Source organism: Typopeltis vanoorti, chromosome 9 (assembly GCF_054136105.1).
Source record: "Typopeltis vanoorti isolate ZY-2024b chromosome 9, IOZ_Tvanoo_1.0, whole genome shotgun sequence".
Taxonomy (NCBI): Eukaryota; Metazoa; Arthropoda; class Arachnida; order Uropygi; family Thelyphonidae; genus Typopeltis; species Typopeltis vanoorti.
This window is the reverse complement of record NC_143557.1, coordinates 34,050,045-34,073,157: the sequence shown is the minus strand read 5'-3', so window position 1 is coordinate 34,073,157 and position 23,113 is coordinate 34,050,045. Positions and strand designations below refer to the sequence as shown.

At 35.9% G+C, this 23,113-nt stretch overlaps 1 protein-coding gene across 2 annotated transcripts in view; it reads left to right on the top strand.

Annotated features, from left to right (window-relative positions):
* LOC150102964 (rho GTPase-activating protein 44-like) overlaps positions 1 to 23,113 on the top strand; it is a 521,092-nt gene that overhangs the window by 58,654 nt on the left and 439,325 nt on the right. The window contains exons 1-2 of one of the 2 annotated variants that reach the window (XM_090397795.1): positions 12,560 to 12,745; positions 19,287 to 19,437. Coding sequence is in view for 1 of the 2 variants with exons in the window: in XM_090397793.1 (XP_090253919.1) it covers positions 19,287 to 19,437 (151 nt within the window). In the remaining variant the exon portion in view is untranslated. Of the gene's footprint in view, positions 1 to 12,559; positions 12,746 to 19,286; positions 19,438 to 23,113 lie in introns of those variants that run through there. The other variant, XM_090397793.1, reaches the window with a different exon arrangement.

The following is a 23,113-nucleotide window of genomic DNA, read 5'->3' as shown; positions in this document are numbered from 1 at the left end:
GGATCACGTGGTAGCACTCAATAGGATAAAAGGTATATGGCTGCGCTAAGCAATTGTGTTTGAAGGAACCTCTTTTCGTAAAGGAATAAAGTTGGAAACGTGGATGTCTTGCAATGTCTCAAAGACATTATCTAGATGATTTCACGCAGGGAAGAATTATTGGAAAGTTTGAAGAAGTCCGCAGAATTTCTGATATTGCCAGAGAATTTGGAATCAATGGTCAGTGTTTCAAATCAATGGAATGTGTTCCAGACGTTTGTTAAGAGGTTGCCCTCATTCTACTACAGAGAATGAGGACAGATTTTGGTTATAACAGCAAAACATAATCGACGCCCCACGGCAGGTTAGATTGCAAGTCGGCTCCATTCAAACACGGATACGCGGATATCTCGACAAACTGTGGCAAGGCATCTGCAACAAGTAGGCTTATACACCCAAAGGCATGTAGTCTGCATCCCTTTATCCACAGCTCATCGTAGAGCACGTTTTCAGTGGTGTTGTATCCATAACAATTGGACAAGACGGCAATGAGGTAATGTAATTTTTACAGATGAGTCGTTTTAGTATTTCCTCCGATTCTAGACGACACTTGATCTGGAGTGAAAGTGGCTGATTACCATCGCCAGAATGTTCTTGGAAAGGGATAGATACGGCGGTGCTGCTGGGGTCATGGCGAAGAGGCATTATGCTTAATATATAAGTACTGGCAAAAGGGACCATGACTGGTGAACGATATTGCAAACTTCTTCAGCATCATGTTCGATTGTTCCGTGGTGATGTAGGCGAAGAATTCATCTTTATGGATGACACTGCCAACCACATCGTACACAAGCAGTGGAGGTACTTCTGGAGACCGAGGATATTAATCGAATCGACTGGCCAACACGCTCCTCAGATCTCAATCCCATAGAACAGGTTTTGGATGCAACAGAAGATGCATTGCTGCTCGAAATTCCCCTCCAGAAAACAAGGTGTTTTTCCTTGCTCCAAAAGAGGAGTGGGCCAGTTTGCCTCCAGAACTCCTCATTCACTTGGTGCTAACCATGGTGCGAAGTTGTGAGAGCTGCATTGCAGTTCGTGGTGGACATATTCCATCCTGAAATGTCTCTCCGAATAGTTTTTCTGTAAGCACTATATTAATTCCCTAACTACATATTGTTACTTTTTACCAAAAACGTATTGCAATTTAATTAGCACGAAATTTATAATTTTTTTGTGTAATATAATTTATTAATATGATTGCAATAAATTTATGTCTACATTTGGCTGTAGTGATGAAAATTTTTTCATATATAGGTAAAATGTAGTTCGTCCTTAGATTTTGTACACCAGTGTATTTTTCCTCTTCGTTTCTTATGTAGGTTTAATCCCCGTCGATAATTCTTTCGGATTTTCCTTCTATTCCTACTTTTGCATCGAAATCTCCCTTCAAAAAAATCTCATTTTGATTGTATAGAAGCTGATCATTTTTCTCATAGACAAGCCTATTTCGTCATAGTGTAAATCTAGTTCAAAGTTCTACTGATGTAGAATTTCTTTTTATTAATGTATAGATTTAATACTACTTAAAATTTTAATTTTACTACTATTAGTGCTATTACAATAAACATCATACTGCGTATAGTAATATCTATTTTAAGTAGTGGCGTAATGGAAGGGATCATAATGTAGATCTTGGAGGGGAGGAAGAGAACCAGAGTAGAAATGCTTAGACATTAGAACAATTGTCAAGGGCGCGAGTGTTAGGATATTTTACCAATTATCGAAATTGTCATACTACAAAAGGCGCTTAGCTACTACTGGAGGGTACTTATATTTTGAAGAGCATTTAACAAAAAATGTTGTACAATATGTCCCAGTAAGAAAGTTGTTTCCACTACTTTATATGCTTGTTTCGCATTGTCGCAATCCACGAAAGAAAGCACATCTTACTTATAGGAATAATAAGTGTACACCCTCTGTCCAAAAAGAAACCGAACTTTTGATAGAAAATCAAACATAGGCCAATTATAATTATTCGAATCATTTATTTCAATCAATATACTCTCCCTCAGCTTCGATACAGCATTTGGCACGGTCAATTAATTCGTTAAATGAGTTTTTTATATCGGTTTTTGGAATACTGTTGAGGATCGTGGTTACGGCCGCTTGAATGTTTTCAATGGTGTCGTATAGCTTTCCTTTCATCGGCAAATGAATTCGGGGGTAGAGAAAGAAGTCACAGGGTGCTAAATCAGGTAAATACGGTGAGTGATCCAACACACAAACTTGATTTTTGCTCAAAAACTGTCTCACAATGTTCGAACGATGAGATGGTGCATTATCGTGCAAAAGTGACTAGTTGCCTGCATCACGATATTCATGCCGTACGCGACGGATTCTCGCTATCAATCGCTTCAAAACTTCGAATAAAACTCAACGTTGACCTTTTGGCCAGACGGAACGAATTCTTTGTGGATAATGCCCTTGGAATCGTAGAAACAAATTAGCCTTGTCTTTACTTTTGACTTCTTCAAGCGACTTTTTTTTCGGATGCTCCCGTATGGTGTTCTCCACTCAGCACTCTGGCGCTTTTTTCAGGCTCATACTCAAAACATCATGTTTCGTCACCAGTAACGATCATTTCAAGGAAGTTTGAATCATTACGAGCGGTTTTAATGAGGTTCTTGCAGTGTTCAATTCGATACATTTTTTGGTCGTTGGTCAACTTGTGGGGAACAAATCGCGAATTCAGTTAACAAAAGCCCAAACTCTCGGTCAAAATGTTGTGCACAGTTGATTTTGGAATCCCCAACTCTTCATTTTCAATCAATCTCACGTACGATTTCGGGTTTTCTTTGATGAAATCACGCACTTTTTGGATGTGAACTTCGCTCAGTCCAATTTTTGGACGGCGCGGCTTTTCGTCGTCCTCAAACGTCTCACGACCACTTTGAAATCGCTGAAACCACTCGTGAACTTGAGTACGGGATAAGCATTCATCACCGTATGCTTTTTGAAGCAATTGATGCGTTTCGGTAAAAGTTTTACCAAGTATAACACAAAAGTCAATCGCAGCTCATTGTTTGAAACTCATTTCCCGACCGTTCGTCAAAACACACTGTCACTCTTGGCACTATAACTCGGCTTCTAATAAAACAAATTTGCCGCTTTCGGCAAACTAGTTGCGCGACTAGTTTCTTCTAGTTTCGAAAAGTTCGGTTTCTTTTTGGACAGAGGGTGTATAAGGTTTATTGTATCTTTTTTTGATGTTGTCTTTAGGATTGATTGTTTTATAACATACAAACTATGGAATCAAGTTTATTGTTATTATTATTATATGAGCACCTCCATGGAATCTGAAGGTGCATCTCCTGAGATCCAAACAATCCAAGCTACACCTCTCCTTGAACTAATTGACAGACGAAGCAATCACAACTGGCTTTGGCAACGTATTCCACTCGTTCACCTCTCTCCAACCAAAAAATAGAGTCCTTACCAGTGGCGGCCCGTACATAAGCACTTCGACACAGCAGCACCCCCAAGGAAAATATTAAATTTTGTTTGTGTTTATAAATAATAACAATGCTTACAACATTATATAAATGCAGTACATGTTAAAGGTTACAGCTTATGTTTTGACATTGATTGAATAGTTAATAATTGGAATTGTTCGATTAACACTTTAGATTACGAAACAAATGCACTGCGATCTAACTCCAATATTCGTTTATTCTTTTCATTGCACGTTACGTCATTCCTAACTGTAACTGCTCAAACGGCAGTGTATTTTTTATTATGCTTACGTGCCTTATTTCTGTGAGATATGAAACGTTTATTATTGGTGCATGGTGAACTATTTTTTAAATCTTATTTTATTTTGTTAAAATAACATATAATTATTTATTTATTATAGATACAAGGCTGAATTATGACGAGTGTCACTGTTGAAAATATGAAAAGAATAATATTTTTTCACTTATCATTACACGAAACAAATGCACTGCGATCTAACGTCGATATTCGTTTGCTCTTGTCATTGCGCATTACGTCATTCCCAACTGTAACTGCTCAAACAGCAATGTATTTTTAGTATACTTATGCGCCTTATTTCTGTGAGTTATTATTATTATTATTTTAACGGTGTCTCCATGGAGTCAAAAGACTCATCATGGGAGACCCGACATTGACACACTAACCATTATTTACACAATACCTGTCATACCTCTCCTTAAATTCATTCACAGTTGAAGCATTCACAACCACCTCTGGCAAAGCATTCCACCCATTCACAATGCTCCAAGTAAAAAATCTAGTCCTAACACCCTTGTTAACCATACTCTTACACAATCTCCAGGGATGGCCCCTCGTTCTCTCACATCCTGCACTGGTCTTAAGAATATCATCAGAATCAATCCTGTAAAATCCCTTTAACAATTTAAATACCTCTATCATATCTCCCCTCCTACGTCTATCAGCTAGTTTTTGGAGCCCACAGATCATCAATCTATCCTCATAAGGAACATTCCACAGACCTGCAACAATCTTTGTAACCTGCCTCTGAATCCTCTCCACCACTTCCGCATCACCAAGAAATCCTGGCGACCAGATCTGTGCACAATAGTCCAAATGTGGCCTTATTAATGCCTTATAGAGTGGAACAATAACTTCCCTATCCCTGCTTGTTAGTGTGTTCCTCAACAACCATGTAATTTGATATGATGTTTTGGCATTCTTTGCAATATGCCATTTAAACTTAAGTTCTCTGTCTACAATAACTCCCAAGTCTCTTGTCTCATCAACTTCCTGTAGTTCAGTTCCGTTAATATAGTAAACAGCATACAATGTCATCCTCCCGAAGTGCATCACTTTACACTTAGCCACGTTGAACTGACAGCCATTTACCTCAGTCCATACCGTCAGCCTATTTAAGTCATTCTGTAAAATATCCACATCATTTGAATTGATTATCGCTCTTCCGAATTTTGCATCATCGGCAAACAAGTGGATATTTCCATTCAAGGTATTTCCAATATCATTGATGTACAAATTAAACAATAGAGGACCAAGAACTGAGCCCTGAGGTACACCACTAGTCACTTGCCTTTTCCTGGACTCAGCTCCTCTGTAAACCACTCTTTGATATCTGTCCACCAGCCATCCTTTAATCCAAATCACCATCTTCGGATCCATACCCATTTGCTCTAATTTATGTAACAGAGTTCCATGTGGAATCCTGTCAAAAGCCTTTGCAAAGTCAAGCAGTATCACTGAGTAAAGATTTCCTTTATCCAACTCCACTGTTACTTTATTATAGAAAGTAAGCAAATTACTTAGGCAAGACCTACCCTTCACAAAACCATGTTGCCCCTTATAAAGTATCGTGTTGCTGTCCACCCAGTCCTGAATTCTAATTTTAACCAATTTCTCCAAAATCTTAACCACCACTCCAGATATATTGATTGGTCTATAATTTGCAACCTCAGTCTTAGAGCCTCCCTTGTGCAATGGAACTATTTTCCACTCTTTTGGCACTTTACCAGAACTGAGGCTTAAATTAAATATTCTGGTTAGAGGAGTTGCTAATTCTCTTGCACATTCTCGTAACACACGGGCCGATATGCCATCTAACCCAATGGCAGTGTTAGCATTAAGGTTCTTTAATATATTAAGCACCTCAATTTCATCTATCTCTATACGCTCATCAGTCAATGGCACATCTGACACTGCACTATCACTACGAAGATGGTACACGTTTGCGAAATGATCCCTAAGCAACTCAACTATTTGATTAGCGTCAGTAATTTCCCTACCATCAACACTTTTTAAAGTAATCTTTCCATGGATATTCTTCCTTTTACTAGCCACATAGCGAAAGAACTCTTTAGGGTTTCTTTTGGATTCATCAGTTAGCTTCCTCTCATAATTAGCTTTGGCTTTCCTTACCATACAGGTTACTCTATCTTTCCCTGTACCTTATATTGCTCATTGGAACGCTCATCACCTTTTTCTTAATACGAAACGTTTATTATTGGTGTGTGCGCGCGGTGAACTATTTTTTTTTTTTTTTGTAAATCTTATTTTATTTTGTTAAAATAACATAATTATTTATTTATTATAGATACAAGGCTGAATTATGACGAGTGTCACTGTTGAAAATATGAACAGAATTACATTTTTTCAATTATCATTACACAAAACAAATGCACTGCGATCTAACGCCGATATTCGTTTGCACTTGTCATTGCTATTGATATGAAACTTTTATTATTGGTGTTTGTTCGTGGTGAGGATGAAATATTTTTAATAAAGCAATTTTTAATATGTAAATTTATTTATTAATAAATTCGTTACTGATTAGGGAAAAAAGTTTTTTTTTTTTTTTTTTTTTTTTGTATATGCAGCACCCCCACTTAAAATTTTCACCGGCTGCCACTGGTCCTTACACTCTTTCCCAATTTCCAGGAATGACCTCTTGTTCTGCCACCTCTAGCCAATTGCTGAAACATTTTCCCCACATACTTATTAACCTGAAATAATCCATCTTATTCATATTGTCTGTACCGGGTGAGAGAGTTCCCTTACAGGTATACTAATAGCGAGGTCTCTGATTTCTTTGCCGGTCCCTACCCTAATATCTGTTGCTTCAGTTTACCTGTGGGTATCTTCATATTATGAATCCTTTATTCCAAAGTGGCACGGGTGCCACTTTGGAACTTTTGTTTTCCATATGTAACTTTGCTTATTTAAATATTTTGGATATTGTATACGAATTGTTAAACGTTATGAGTAATTCCTTCCTTTTTTATTTCTTTTAATTGTCTTTGCTACTCTTTTGATTACATTGCTGCAATGCAACCTTAATTTAATGAGCATTTAAGGTGCAACCGAAGGAGCACTGTTGGACCATATACAGGTTGAATGTATAACCTGCAAGTTGTACGTTCAAATCCCACATGCGTAAATTCTTTTAATGCAGCAAATATTTTCAGAGTGAAAATTATTAACACAGTTGAATTTGATTAAGTGCATTAATCTTCTTTCTATAAACAAACAATATGCATTCGCATAACACGTTACTGCGTGTCTTATTAGGCATAAAGTTTTGTAATTAATTGAAAGTTGAATAACACTAATTAATTAAAAAATGTAATAGTCTTTGGACTCCCTGGAGGTGTCATATCAATAATAATAAATCACGATCGCAGTCAATTTGGTCAACCGTTTTGTGGAGCATTTTTGAACGAATATACTTAACAATATCTTTCTCCGTGCCTTGTGTATCATGGGTCTTGTGCAGGGCCGACTCTACCTACGGTGCAAGACGTGCATTTGCACAGGGAGGCAAAGTTGGCATAAACTATACGAAAAATAAGGGAGAAGGGGCGGCAAAATATGCAGTAGCATATTTTGCCGCCCCTAGGAATTTTGCCTCCCCTAGGGAGCAAAATTCCTAGCGGCGCTCTGGTCTTGTGAATATATTTACAGTTTGAAACGCTTCGTGCTTGGAATTCGAACTCTCTTAAAAAAAAAAAAAAGGAGATCGATTCAGTCAACCAAGAATACGTCGTCTTGGACGCTGAAACTAATGTCGATCTTCCATTTTTGGACATTTATGATGAGATGGATTGAGCATTCCACAGTATAAGGTATACAGAAAATAAACCATATACACATGTTATCTTTATGACATTAGCCTCATTACTCTAGGCAGAAGATCGGAAGTATTATCTGACTACTTTCTCACAGCCCACACTGTGCAGTACTGAAAGTAGGAGTTATAGAAAGGATTTTAAGCTACCACACTCACACAGTTTTATTAGCATTAAAGGAATATCTGCTTATTATGCTTAGGCGTCTCCAGACATGTACAGAATTTTAAGAAACGCCATAATGGTTGGGATGTATGGCATTGGCGCACCCAGAGAGGGGTGCCCTGGCTCCCCCCAAAAGAAAAAGGAAAAAATACTAGAAAATTTTCCAAAAATATTTTCCTAATTAAAATTATTTATGTTGTGTCGTGTCTTCTATTTCTATACTATTTATGAATTAGTGGTCACATAAGTGGAATACCGTCTGGCTCTCGGATTAAATCTTGAGTACTCTCCCCCCCCCTCCAAGATTAAATCCTGAGTGCGCCACTGATGTATAGTATATCCCAACCACTATTAGAATTAACCCTGGCTTACACCTATCAAAATCAAAGACAATGTTCGCCGTATCATCTAAGAGTACCTTATTCCCTGCTGATACTGTCGTATTTATTCCATCTCACCAGCTTGAATGATTTGGTTATGTAGAACATGCCATGCTAATGGCGCATACACTCATTCCAGAAAGCTGTGTGAGGCCCTTCGTTCGCTTGCTTTTTTTTTTTTTTAGTTCTGGGGTCATTTACGATTAATTGTTAACCAATTAATCGTTCTTAATTGTATGAACATAGGACTATATTGACTTGTGAGCTTTACAGCTTGCACTTTTGCACTTATTATCGCCCCCCCCCATCATATTTTGTATGTTGCTCATTTATGTAGTTCGATTAATTATATTAACCATCTTTAACTGCCATTGACATAAGTGAAGGTATTTGATGAATATTTATTCATGGAACCAAAGTCTAGATCAGCACACTGTCTCATAATTCTTAAACACTTAGCAGAGTATTCTCAATTAATCTCACTGTTAGGATTTATCTCGCAGTCGTAGCCCCCTATTTTATGATTATTATTCTTACCTCCCGCCTTGGTTCGAACTTTTATGAACGGTTCAGTAAAATGAAAATCAGGCAAGTCTTCATATTCATTTTAAAAGAAATTAACATTTAATTCACTGAATAGACATAATACATGTTATAAGAAATTTTTACTGACATAAAATTAATCTTAATAATATATAGGGAAGTGAGTAGTTTCACTTATGATTGCTAAATCTCCTTTAACATATTATAATTTCATAACATTGATTCTAACAAGGATCTAACTCTCATCTATATATGACATCATTAAAGGCTATTCTTTCTATACTTCAGATACATTAACAAATATCTTCACACTATTATTCCAATTAAAGTATAGAGTTCCTAAGTTTCATCAGCATAATTCCTAAAGTTCTTTCAATGAGGGCTCAGTCCTGAGTTGAAGATTTTACCTATATCTAATTATTATCCCCTACACAATTTTACATAACAAATAAGAGTCTACATTACCAGTAGTTGGGGACGCACTAGGCGTTCATGTGTATCCCTACAGCACCTTTAAATTCCAGATTACTTTCCCTATTTACCTCGGCTTTTCTACACATCAGTTGAATTCGGACTTCACACATCGCTGACAGGGGAAGCAATTCTGGCTCCCCGCTCGCTCATCAATCGCCTGCCCATGGGTCTTCGATCTCCGGCGTGATCTGGAAATTTATCGTGTCAGGTCATTCCATAGCCTAGAACTGCCCATGGATACTGCCGCTTGCTGCATTGACCTTACGATGGACTTCTCCGCCGATGACCACTCCAGTACAGGGAACAAGAAAAAAGCCACGAGCGCCTTTTAAAACGCGCGCCCTATGTTTCTTTCCTACGTCATCCTAATTTCACCCTTTCCTCACGCGCGTCACTCCTTTCAGCACCTGGCGCCAATCTTTCGTGCCCTTTGGAGGCTATCCACGTGCGCGTTCTATTACGTGCACGTGTATGACTTCAGGCCATTGCTGTATAATCGGATTGTCCTTTGCCTTCAACATTGTAACAGCACTTACATAGATTACACATAGTTTAAACTTCACAAAACACTTAATTATTTTCAATATGATGCATTAGGTAAAACTTTCTTAAATATTAACGTAACTGATAAATTACAATTGGTTATTTTTCTCTTGATATATTAATACTGGCTCCGGAATTGATAAACCATGTTAAATCTGAATGAAGGTAAAGGTTTTGACTTTTCCTTTCATTCAGAGCATAACAGCTAGGAGGTGTAGTGTGTGTGTGTGTTGGTCTTTATTGCAAGATTCTAAGATTATCCAACCCTTATTCATGGTTAGGACTGTCATAAATATATATATATATATATATATATATATATTAGTCTTTCTTTATTAAAAGTGTGCAATTAGTCTTTGCTAGACGCAGATCTAAACACTGCGTTTGTTTATGTGAATGTTCACATAAATTTCTTTAATGAGAAATTGTATAAGTTGAGATAACCGTGTGTTAAGACATTACTAATGCCATATTTCTCCATTGATACCAGCATCATCAGAACTAATAACAATGATTTTAGAAACTATCGAGTAATCATATTAAGTCAAGCATATAAATTATGCACGAAATGCAGTCTCTCTCTCTCTGTGGAGAGAGAGTGTTGGTGTTGAGGACCATGAGATGGCAACATCTGTCTGCCACTATCACATACTCTCCTCCTCGGCTGCCAATTAAAATCACTTAGTCATGTGCCGATATCTCTGATTGGTTAAGGATAGAAATTGGATGCTCATCTGTCTCCAAAAGTTTCGGTTTCTCCTTCCTTTGGGAAAATAAAAGGTGTTAGCGTATTTATCAGCTGGTTTAACATGAGATTTCAGTTTTTCAATAATGAATGCAAGTTAAATGTGCATTTTCCTGATAGCTTTCTCAATCTTCGAAAAGTATAGGAATCCTCAAAGGAATTCTCAATGTTTTGAGAATTTCATTCCTCAAAACACTAAATTGGCCGGAAGAACCGCACAGTTAACAGACAATACATTGAACTCAGTTGTTTTGGCTGTAATGTAAAACAACCTAACGTAACTCCTATTTCTGGCAGAAATATCAAACTCGGATTATTTCTAATTTCAGCCGATTCTTGTCCGTTAGAAACCACCGTTTTGATTGCCTAAAAGAAACTACTTTTAGGCAATTTTACGGATTTTATGCAGCTGTCTTTCCGTTCTTTTGTTGTATCTCTCTCTCTCTCTCTTATATCCATATCTACAACAAGATATGTTCACAGGCCGGCTTGCCTGTTTCCGGGAGGAAAATCTTCCATCTCCGTAGTGGATCGGCTAACTCACCTTTAGTTGAAAAGCATTGATAAAGGTTGTTTTTCGTGTTCTAAACGGGATTCGAAATCACATCTTTCCAACCAAAGGACTTCGTCTGTACCAACTGAGATACCAACGCTCTAATTTACTTAATAAAAGCAATGCAATAACCAGTGGTGGCTCGGGGCTTGAAATCGTGGGGGTGCTGCAACTTTCGAAATATACATACACACTGTAAGTACAGTGTATACGTGTTTGGATAAAATATCAAAATTATGTAAAAATTAAAAAAAAAATTTAACATGAGAAAATATTGTTTATTATCGATAAAATTATACAGTTTGGTATAATTCAAAATGACTTAAAAGTCAATTAATTTACAATAATCATGCATGTCGAGTCTACTGTAAGAATACTCGAAGTTCAGTTTCAAGTTTTTCTTTGTTGATCATGGGATATGCTTCAGTGGTCAATTTTATTTCTTCTGTAGGCAGTTTATTCTGAAAATTAGCTAATTTGTCCTTGTTAAATAATTTAGCAGCTACTAAATGTTTAGTGAAAGAATACCTTTCCTTCATATCAACACATACTTCCTTTGATTCAGCAGTGAGCGTCTTTGAAGGATTCTCACAGTACTTTGAATTTCTTATTGCCAAAATAGCAGTTTTAAAATAGTGCATTTTTCACTTCACAATCCACAGCCAACTTTTCTTTTTATAACAACCTAACGTATTAAAACTTCTAATGACTCTGTATTAAAACTCTGTATTCTAATCTCTGTATTAAAACTTCTAATGACTTCTTATCATTATTTATTCCTGGCTGAGATATTTGAATATCGGGTAAAGGACGGTCTCTTATTTTAATAGAAACTTTCTCAGCGAGAGTCAACTGTGAAAATTTAAGTTTTTGTAATTCACTTACAGTCACTACTGTCACAGAACTTATTTCTTGAGGTTGCATTTCTGAGGTCATAAATGTCAATAACCCCAATAATGTTCTAAAATAAAAACTATAAGAAATGTTATATCTTTAATTGTAATGTCGAAATATTTAAAGAGACGGAGTAAACACGATAAGCACTATGAACACTACTACTGGCGCAAACTGCATATAATATAACAGTGGAACTGCGCGACGGTGCCGTTTTACGCTAATAGCTCGCATCTCACTATGACGTGCGTATACTTGCGCGCGTAGCAATATGACGCTGTGGTAAATACAGTGCTGCTAGCGTCCTTCGCCATCCTAAGTGCCACAAGATGGATTTTTATTATTTTTTATACAAAAATAATAAACAAAATAAGAGAATTGCATAGGATGTTGATGATAAAATTAAATATAACAAGCAAATAAATAAATTAATAAATATATTTATATAGAGAGAAAATTTGGGGGTGCTGCAGTTCCTATGCACAAGCCGTCCTTGGCAATAACTCTATACGTTATTATTATGCTAAATATGAAGAAAAGCGAGAAGTGTAAACTTAACTGGATAGGTATAATGACCCTGATATATCCTGGATTTTGTCATCTCTCGAAGCAGATATCCGCTATCCGACAATAACACGTTAGTCCATAGTCGCCTACATAGCTAACACTCAAAGAGACATGTGGAATTGGTTGTGTGCTGATTATAAATACTCTGTTTTTGGCGAGCAAGACGGATATCCTTTCGTAATTTGTTCCTACAACGCTTCCAGGAAATATGCATCGTGAGTGAATGAGAGGAGCAAGTAGTCCTTTTTAAGTGGGTGTTAAAAACATTCACAAAATATTATTTTGTCATTAATTAATGAAATATATTTAGAGAAAGTATTTCAACTTTATGTAGTGATGCCTTTATTACCATCAACAATTATATAACGTAGTTGAAGGATTAAGTAGTGGAGACGGTGAGTTGTGTGCAGCGGAGTAGAGCACCCTCCTACCTACTCTTCAGAGGTATTACGTAATAATAATATTATTTTCACAAATAATTATTGCAACAGTTATCACTAAATACCGGTTAACAGTTACCGCCTTATTTAAGTGATAACCGTGCACAGTACAAAGAAGATGGCAAAAATTAATACATCACGTATTTCGAATAATATAAAAAATGGTTACCTCCCTAGCGCAATTGGAAGAACAATAGGACATTGTGCACTTCGATTGGCAAAATACTTGAATTATATCATTACTATTACATGACACCTCCAGGGAGGGCACTTTCTCTACAGCTCTATGTCTCCACCATCAGCTCCAACGAACCGCATCTACACAATGCCATCTATTTCCACCACTAGTATTTTCACATACAATCACAAACATCCATGCCCACGGCGGGATTCGAACCCGCAGCCTATTGGCTGGAGAGCGAATACACTAACCACTCAGCCAACCAGGCTGGCTATGTAATCTTAATTGCTTAATCTTTGCTGTATTAATATTTTATGATTCATTATTTCTTTTTATTTTTTGTTGTCAGTTAATAACAATTTCTTTAATAACTATATCATTTTTGTCCAAAGATCATGTGAAAACCATGTTGCAGTCAGAGTACACTAAAATCCAGGGAACCTAGTTTCACTATACAAGACTTGGCAGTAAGGCTAGATTTTTGAACTCAAATACTGTGAAATATGAATTTGTTTGTTTGTTCTAGCTATTCCAAAAGTGGAAGAGCAGGATACAAGGTACACCAAGGGGGGGGGGGGGGGAATAATAATACAAAAATACAAGGATCCAGGTGTTAAAGGAAAACCATCTGCAGTCATCAGAAGAAAATATCAGTATTTCAAAACAGCTTAAAGTAAATATGTAAATAATATAAAATATACTGTATACATTCTAAAATTAAGTCCATTCCTTTTTTTTTTTATCCTTTGTAAATATATAAGTATCTTGTTTAAGGAGGTATGCTATTAAACAATGTGTAGTTTAGCAAACCTTTTAGACAGTTTTCAGCATTAAAAGAGGAATCTTTATATGGGCTTTTTCATTTGAAAAATTTCATTTGTGAGTTATCTGAGTTCTACGGCGATAGCAGAGTATTTCTTCCAGCAGACAGGCAAATCAGCCATGAGAACACACTTAGTTCACAGTGTGTGATTGAAGAATTAAGTAATGGAGACGATGAGTTGTATATAGTTGGGAGAGATGGCGAGACGTGTAATAGAGTAGAGTGCCCTTAAGCAATGAGTACTTGAACTCCTTGGGATGTCATTTAATAATAGTAAAATAAATCACGTTTGCAGCATACATCATTTTACTGTATGCATAACTAGAATGGTAATTAGCAGACCTGTGTCTAAAAATACAAATGCGACATCTTTATTTTGTTAGTGGCTATCATTCAAAACGTTACCCATGTGAGTGTGCATAAGTGGTTAAAATTTATATAAACAATCATTTGCAGTTTTTTTTTGTTTGTTTGTATAAAAACTCCATCGAAAATGTTTACCACTTGCATTTTATAGCACTGAATTTTTATACTTATATTCTGTTATATTGCAGTAATATTTTATTTTTAATCAGAGAAATAGCCATGAAAAAAAAAAAAGAAAAGAAAAAGAAATAAAGGCTTGGTTGGATTTACACATTGAAATAGTGTTGTGTGTAGTTCAGTATTGAGTGGGGAGATGGTAAACTGTGTGTAATGGAGTAGAGTACCCTCCTATATGAGTCCTTGGAGGTGCAAAGCAATAATAATAGTACAAAAAGATATAGAAATTGATATGTAGATTAATGAAGATTGGAAGAAGAAGCATTGAGGAACCAGATTTTTTAATAAATGAAAAAGAAAATCTTCTAAAAGAATATTAAGATCATATTGCAATATTATTTTAGAGATTGTTGAACAAAGACAAAAACCATAGTGAAATAAAGAAGAATAAATGTAGAGAGAAAAGAGATAATAAGGAAATATGTCTGGCAGAGGTTGAAGAAGAAACATTAAGGAAGATGAAGAATGGAAAATCCCCCTGGATAGATGATTTGCCTGTTGAATTGATCAGTACTTCTGGTAATTCAGATTGAAATGAAAGTGTAACATCTTTAGACTGATGTGGAGAAAGAAGGGAACTCATGATGATTAAACTAATGTATAATAGAGACTCAAAAATGGACTGTAGTAACTATAGAGTGATAACATTATTGTATCATTGTGCAAAGAATTATGAAAGGATAAGAGTAAAATAAGGGAAGGTCTAAATGAGGAGTAGTTTGGTTTTAGAAAAAGAAGATCAACTGTTGATTTAATTTTTGCTGTAAGGGAAATGATGGAGAGACACTGAATTTGGAAAAGCCTATTTAACATTTCTTGATTTGGAAAAAGCCTTGATTAGGTCCAAGAGTGGAGAATGTTTGGAAAAATAAGTGTAGGAAAAAAAGAAATAGTTATGATCAAGAACATGCATGTTAAATGTAAGAAATGTTTGAAGACAAAATTTGGTAATTATAATTGATTATATTTAATAATGGATTTTGACAAGGAAGTATTTTTAGCTTATTTCCATCAATGCTCATTGCGATAACTATCTATGATACTATTCATTGATCAGGAGTATGATATGGTTAACAACCACTAAGGAGAATAATAATAAATTTAGTTTAATCCTTTATCCAAGTGTGAGCAAACAAAGTTTGCACCTGAAAGTATCTTCAGGACTGGGGTAAAGTGGTACAACACCGGGCAACTCGTTGCAAAGGTGGAGCAAGCTAACATCACTCCTATCTCAGTATCTTCCATAATGCAAAACACATCTCCTTGCAGATATGTATAATGTTATGCATTAAGGGAAGGGCCACTACCCAGACTAGTTTCGACCTTTATTGAGGTCTCTTCAGTGGGAGCCAGGCCTAAGTGGAGATACCAGACAGAAGCATTAGCAAGGTCATCTCCACCTACAGGAGTTGCCAAATGGTGTGCCACATTTTTATTAAATTACTCTGGATTTAGAGAAAGATGTTGAAAGTTTATTTTTCACTTGGTTAGACTATAATAAATTTAGTTTAATCCTTTATCCAAGTGTGAGCAAACAAAGTTTGCACCTGAAAGTATCTTCAGGACTGGGGTAAGGTGGTACAACACCGGGAAACTCGTTGCAAAGGGTGGAGCAAGCTAACATCACTCCTATCTCAGTATCTCCGGTGGTACAACACCGTAGGCAACTCCTGTAGGTGGAGATGACCTTGCTAATGCTTCTGCCTGGTATCTCCACTTGGGCCTGGCTCCCACTGAAGAGACTTCAATAAAGGTTGAAACTAGTCTGGGTAGTGGCCCTTCCCTTAATTCATAATATTATACATATCCGCAAGGAGATGTGTTTTGCATTATGGGAGATACTGAGATAGGAGTGATGTTAGCTTGCTCCACTCTTTGCAACGAGTTCCTGGTGTTGTACCACCTTACCCCAGTCCTGAAGATACTTTCAGGCACAAACTTTGTTTGCTCACACTTGGATAAAGGATTAAACTAAATTTATTATAGTCTAACCAAGTGAAAAATAAACTTTTAACACTAAGTAGAAAAAGCTTTGTTTGCAAATGATGTCATGATTTGGGGCACATTCAAAAGAAGAGCTAGAAGAGAATGGACAGATGGAACAATTTGACACACAACTGTGAATTATATATTAATAGCAAGAAAGTGAGAGCATGGTTTTAAATAATATAGAGAAAATATATCTTATATGGAGGTAGCAGTGTTTTTTCTCATGGAAACTTGGGCTTTTCATCCTGCAGCTAGCCATATCGGTCAGCGGAACACACACACACAAAGCATACTAGTGGTGGTAATGGTAGGCTGTGTGTTGATGGTGGTAATGCCATGTCATGTTGTCGGAGTTTAAGAATGAAGTTTAATGAAGATGGTGAATTGTTCTGGAATGGTGTGCCTTCCCACGATGAGTCCAAGGACTCATCGTGGAAGGCACACTATTCCAGATAATAATAATAATATTATTATTATTAAATAATAATAATAATGATAATAATAATAATAATATACAAGTTAATGGTGTTAGACTCAATGGGCATGTCTTGAAGAGTAGTGAAAACTGATATTGAGGAAGTGTTCTTTTTATTGATGGAAGGTTATATATCAGAAGATAGAGGAGGATTTCACTGCACCTAAGTTTTTTTAGTGTAAGTAATTTTGTATTATGCAGTGGAGACATGGAGACTAACAAAAAGAAACATAGTAACATACTAGCAATGAAAATGAAAGTTTTGAGGACCATGTTGGCAAAAAGAAGTAAAGATAGAATAAGAAATGTGAACATTAGGAATGTTTTGATATAAAACGTATTGAAGAACTTCCTGTTGTTTGGACATATAATGAGAATGAAAGAATATCCAAAAGAGTATATGAAATAAAAATTGATGGGAAAAGACCAGGAGGAAGATAATGGAAATGGTGGAGAGAGAGACCTGATAAGATAAGAGAAGATTTAGAACATAATTTAGAAAAGAAAAAAAAAAATTTGAGCTGGAACGTTGTTCATGAAGAAAGAAAGAAATTGAGCACTCTGATCCACTTGACCTGACAGTTTTTCAGAGCAGTTGTTGGTGACAAGTATTTTGCAGTGCTACAGAATATATAATTGAAGTTATTATATTGCATTTGTTTTATCTCTCTGTGTGTGTGTGTGTGTGTGTGTGTGTGTGTGTGTGTGTGTGCGTGTGTGTGTGTGTGTGTGCGTGTGTGTGTGTGTGTAAGGGCATCCCTCAGTTTTGAAAACCCTGACTGAAGTGCCATCTTTTAAGATAACCGATGCTCTGTTATTTGAATCTCCTACTAAAGGAAGAAAAAAACATTAACACATTCATTATAATTTAAAAGAATTATAACATATTCATGGTTAGAAATGTCTTTAAAGTCCAGATCAGAACACAGAAAAGTCAACCTTGTTGTTGTCTTGTTTTAACAACCTTCAGCTCAAAAAGGTATTTGCATATTCTTTAACAGTGAAAGCACGTGCACAAATAGCATGGTTCTCAGAGTTTTAGTGTTTAGGGAAGGTTTAAAGAAAATGGACGACTTTATGTTCTTAACTAATTCAGTAGAGAACTTTTTTAGTTATATATGGGACAAATATATAAATGATGTATAAATACATCATACTTAAAAACATGTTCTACTTTATATAAGAATTATATTCCTCTTAGTGTCATTTATAGGAATGTTTATTCCTACAGTAAGTTTCGGAGCAGGTTTGTATATGGATATTCTTAATTTAAAGCTCAGGGAGAGATTCTATTCTAGAATAGGATGAGCATTTCTAAGGCCTTTTTCAAGTGAAAATGCCTTAGAAAATTAGCAGGTCTCATGTAAGAAATAGTTCCATAACTATTTCTTACAAGCGTCACTATTCCATAACTAGGATGAAATTTAGATTATCTTAGATCAGGCTTGGTTGAGTTAGGTATATGTGTATTTAGTGGTAATTACACTCTAGAGTGTGTTCAACCCATAACAATTCCATATGTGAGATGTTGTTCAAATCACTTTTAGTACATTGCATTGAATGCACAAAAAGTTAATGAAAAAGATGAAACTTTTGGTATTTGAATCCTGTGCATGATACTCTTATTATTGTTATTATTTATTTATTTTTTTAAATTAATTATTTATTATTTTTTATTTATTTTATTTTTTGCTCCTCTGGAGTTCAAGGATGCATTGAGAGAGAGAGAGAGTGAAGGCCATTTTAGTCACAAATAAAAATATTGCAGAGCATGGTTTAATAGCTTTATGAAATACATAAGAGAGGAAGATTGTTCCAAAAGACAGCAGTATCAGAAATGAAGGAATAAAATTGAAAAAGTTGATTCTTCAAATTCAGATACGAGTTGTCCAGTCCTGAAAATACTTCAGGAACAAACTTTGTTTGCTTACACTTGGATAAAGGATTAAACCAAGAATATAATTTCTTGGTATCTTTAAGTTATATATAACCAAGTGGAAAAATTTCCAACAACTATCTCTAATACAGAGAGAGAAAATATTTGCTGCTCTTTAAATAGTTCTGAAATTATTTTAATAATTAGTTTAGTTACTAATCTGTGGACTTTTTGTATTGCTTCTTATTTTTTTATCCTTCCATGATGTCTCCAGTTTTCATTAAGTGTATTTGCTAAAGTTAATGAATATTTTAAATAAATACTAGTATAATAAAAAAAAAATGCACATAACTTTTACTTTTTTTTTAAATATGACATTTTAAATTCTCTTTTGAAATATGTACTCCTACTTCTGTTTAACTTTGTTATGAAATTAATTCCAATTAACTTTGTTTTTTAAATAGTGTGGAAAAAACAGAAGTATTAACTGCAGACCTTATTATTGCTGAAAAGCGAGTTGATCTCATAAAACAGTCATGTCTAAACACAGCGAAAAAAATTACAACTTGTATACAGAAATTAAGTCAGGAATCAAATGGATTAGAAAAAAGACAGGTGAAATCATATTGATATTTTATCTTTTGCTTTATTCACAGAATTATCTAATTTTGAACATTAATATCTAATATTATATGATTAGCTCAGTTTATTATCAAATAACCATTTCCTATTTCCTGAGTAAATAAATTAGGCCATTGTTTCATTATGACTTAACCAAATTATTGCTTCTGAATTTTTAACTAGTGTCAATTTTATGATCTCTTATATTTTCTAATACCATGTCTATGATACCAAAAAGTTTATTTTATTCTTAAACTTGCTGATCTTGTAAAATCTGCAATGTAATTTCATTATCCTTGCCTCACCACCTTTCAGTTTAAAAAATAAATTACTAATCCCTATGAACTCATCACACTCACTCATGTTTGTGTGGTGACTTCATAGAATTTGTTGATTGACTTTATAGTTTATGTTATAATTGTTAAGAGTTTACAGTTCAACATAACATCTTGTGGAAAATTTGTTTGACTTATCCACCACTCGCATGTATATAAATCTACTCCTTCTCACGACACTGTTGTGCAACTTTGAGAGATTGCCTCTTATTATTTTCTTCTAATGCTGCACTATGTATAAGCCATTCCATTTTAATCCGTGAAGTCTCAACACACTAAATGTCTGTCACACTGCATTATCATCCTAGCCATATAACTCTGCAATGTAATTTCATTAACTATTCCTCATAGCCAACATTCCATAGTCCTAATATTGTTGTCATCTTCTCTGGAACCTCCTTCCAGAGTTTCCTCATTACATGGAAACCAAATTTATACACAACATTCTATATGTAGTCTAATTAAGCCTTTACAAACACCTTATATTGAATTGTTAGTGAGCTCCTCACCAGTGCATTGTGTAGGCTTCATAGATTTTTCTTAAAGAGTTGTAGGTTGAAATTGTTGGGAAACATATCATGGGGAAGGCTCTACCACAAGCCAGAGGTAGATGGAATAAATGAGAAAGAGGAGAAGCAGGTACAATGAATTTACAGTTTTACTGTAAAGGGATGTTGGACAACTGATGCTTTTGTTTTAACAGGCCTAACAGCAAGTGGGGGAATGATGTTTGCTAATTCACTGGAGCAGCAACCATGGAAGTACCTGTATAATAGACAGAGCTGAAACATTACATTTGTGAGGTAGAGGTTGAAGTGAATCCATGAAAGAAGGGTCATTTATGAGCCAAATTGCTCTCCTCTGAACAGCATCAAAAATTTTTAAGGTTTTTATAGACCACCCCAAATGTGTATACAGTATTCTAAAGTGGGTGGATTGAGGATTTATATAGAGTTACTAGCTGGGTGGGTGTAAAAGAGCTTCTTGAGCAAGAAAGAATGCCTAGTTTTTTAGAAGCTGAAAAAGCTGTTGATGTGATGTGTCTGTGCCAAGAGATGTTGGAGGTAAATGTCAGTCCAAGAATTGAGAGAGTTCATCCTGTCTGGTGATGTGTATGTTACTGATAATGAGGGAATGTGAGATGAGATCTCTTTTGTGAGAGAAAAGGCAGGACTGCATTTTGGCAGCATTGAAGGCGACTAGGTTATCCTTGCCTCACTAATGGATGGTATGGAAATCAGTGTTTAAGGCACTGGTTGCAGTTGGTCTTGATGTCTGTAAATTACATGGTTTTTCAAAGCAGTAGGATGAGTGGAGAGTGTGCTATCATCGGCAAAGCTATGGATAGGGTTTGTATTGGTTGAGAGAAGGTCATTTATATACAAGAGAAATAGGATAGGTGAGAGAACGGAGCCTTGAGGTACTTCTGCATTGGTTGTAAAGCTCAAAGAGAGGATGCTATCCAGTTACAGAGGGGTGATAAGTAACCTGAAGGAAGGCACTTTGCAAAAGCAGGGCTTGATGCCAAACATGATCAGAAGCCTTGGAAATGTCAAGGTTACAGCTCATGTTTCTCCAAACCTTTCCATGGCCTGGGTCCAGTGGTGAGTGATGCAAGCTGAGATATTAGTCATGGATCTGGATTGGTGGAATCCACAATGGTGGTTGCTGATTAACTGGTGAGTTTCTAGTTGCTGAAAAAGTTGACCATTGACAACTATTGGCAAAATTCTCCAGTATTTTAAAGAGGATTGAGGTGATGGCAATTGGTTAGTAGTTTGACAAAGAATCAAGGTTATTGGGAGCGCAGAGGGGATTATCTGTCATTCGGGTAAGTAGCTGCATGATTTGTGTTAGTTTATTGCTTGAAGTGAAAACTTCCACATCACGTCCAGTTTGATTGGTAGTGTTGGAGAAGTGGAGCCAGTTGGAGTTGTGGCCATTCAGGTCACCTAGGACGATGCGTTTGCTGTTTGGATAGCTGGACTGTAGATAGTCAACTTTGATGGAGAGGAAGGTGAAGAGATCCTTCTGGTTTTTAGAGTTTGGAGACCAGTAAGTGTAGCAAGTGAATGTTACTAAGTGGGACATGGAAACCTTTAGCCAGAGATCAAAAGCTGGTGATTCAAAATTTAGCATTCTCTGGTAAGCACTGTCAGAATGTCAAAGGTAGCACAGTGTCACTTTTGTGTGAAAAATGAATCATGAAGAGTATATTTTGGGCATTGAAGATAAACTGTGGTTGATCTAGATACAATTTTGGTGTCTGTTAAGAGAAAGAGGTCTGGTTTGGATGTCTGTAAGTGGTGACGAAGGTCTTTTCTGTGAGAATTTATGCCACGGATGTTCATAAAGTGAATATGAAAATTATTTTTTTTTGGTAGAGATCCTGGTAAGTTTGGAATATTGTGTTTGATCTGATTTGTTTGGATGAACTTGTTGTTCAATGAGATTTATTTTGCTTGCAGTGTTGGCATCACTGTTTTTCTGTTTCATGTTTGTTTTATTATTAGGTGAAAGGAAAGAGTGGAGACATGTAGTGGGTGGAGATTAGACTTGTGACCATGACACCCATACAGAAAGTAACCAGTCTATTTGCCAATGTCTCCTTAATTATTGTTATTATATGTAACATCTTCAAGGAGTCCAAAGACTCATCACGAGAGGGTACTCTACTCCACTCCGAACTCCTCACCCTCTCCTCTACTACTTAATTCTCCTACTACACAATATTGCTAACGCTATCACCCATCACCACCAATAGTATTTTTTATCTGTAACTTTTGTGTGTTCTGATGGCTGATTTGCCCATATGTGGGATGAAAAACCCGAGTTTCTGGGAGGAAAAACTCTGCTACCTCTGTATGAGATTGGCTAATTCACCTTCAATAAGAAAAAAAAAATCCTGATTCGGAGAGAATAATAATTAAGGCCTCTTTTACATTTTTTGCACTTTTACATTCCAAAGTGCAGTATACTGCACTTGTTCATGCTATAAATCATATTAAATTCTTCTGAATTGTATTGATATCAGCAATACAATTTATGAACTCTTCTGTTTTGCATTATTGTTTTCCAGTGTGAGACTACTTCCCTGTTTATTGTAAGCTTAAAGTGGCTTCAAATAAATGGCATGTTTGGTCTCTAGAGCAGGGGAATCAAATTAACTAACCTTAGCCAACATGTTTCTAAAATGTACGATAGATTACAACCTTTCTCAGTTAAGGATTACAAAGGATGGCTTTGTGAGCATGACCATTGCAGATAATAGAGGTATTTGTAAAAGAGGAAGAGAAGCAGTTTTGATTGGTCTGAAGTATGACTGTAAAAGGGTG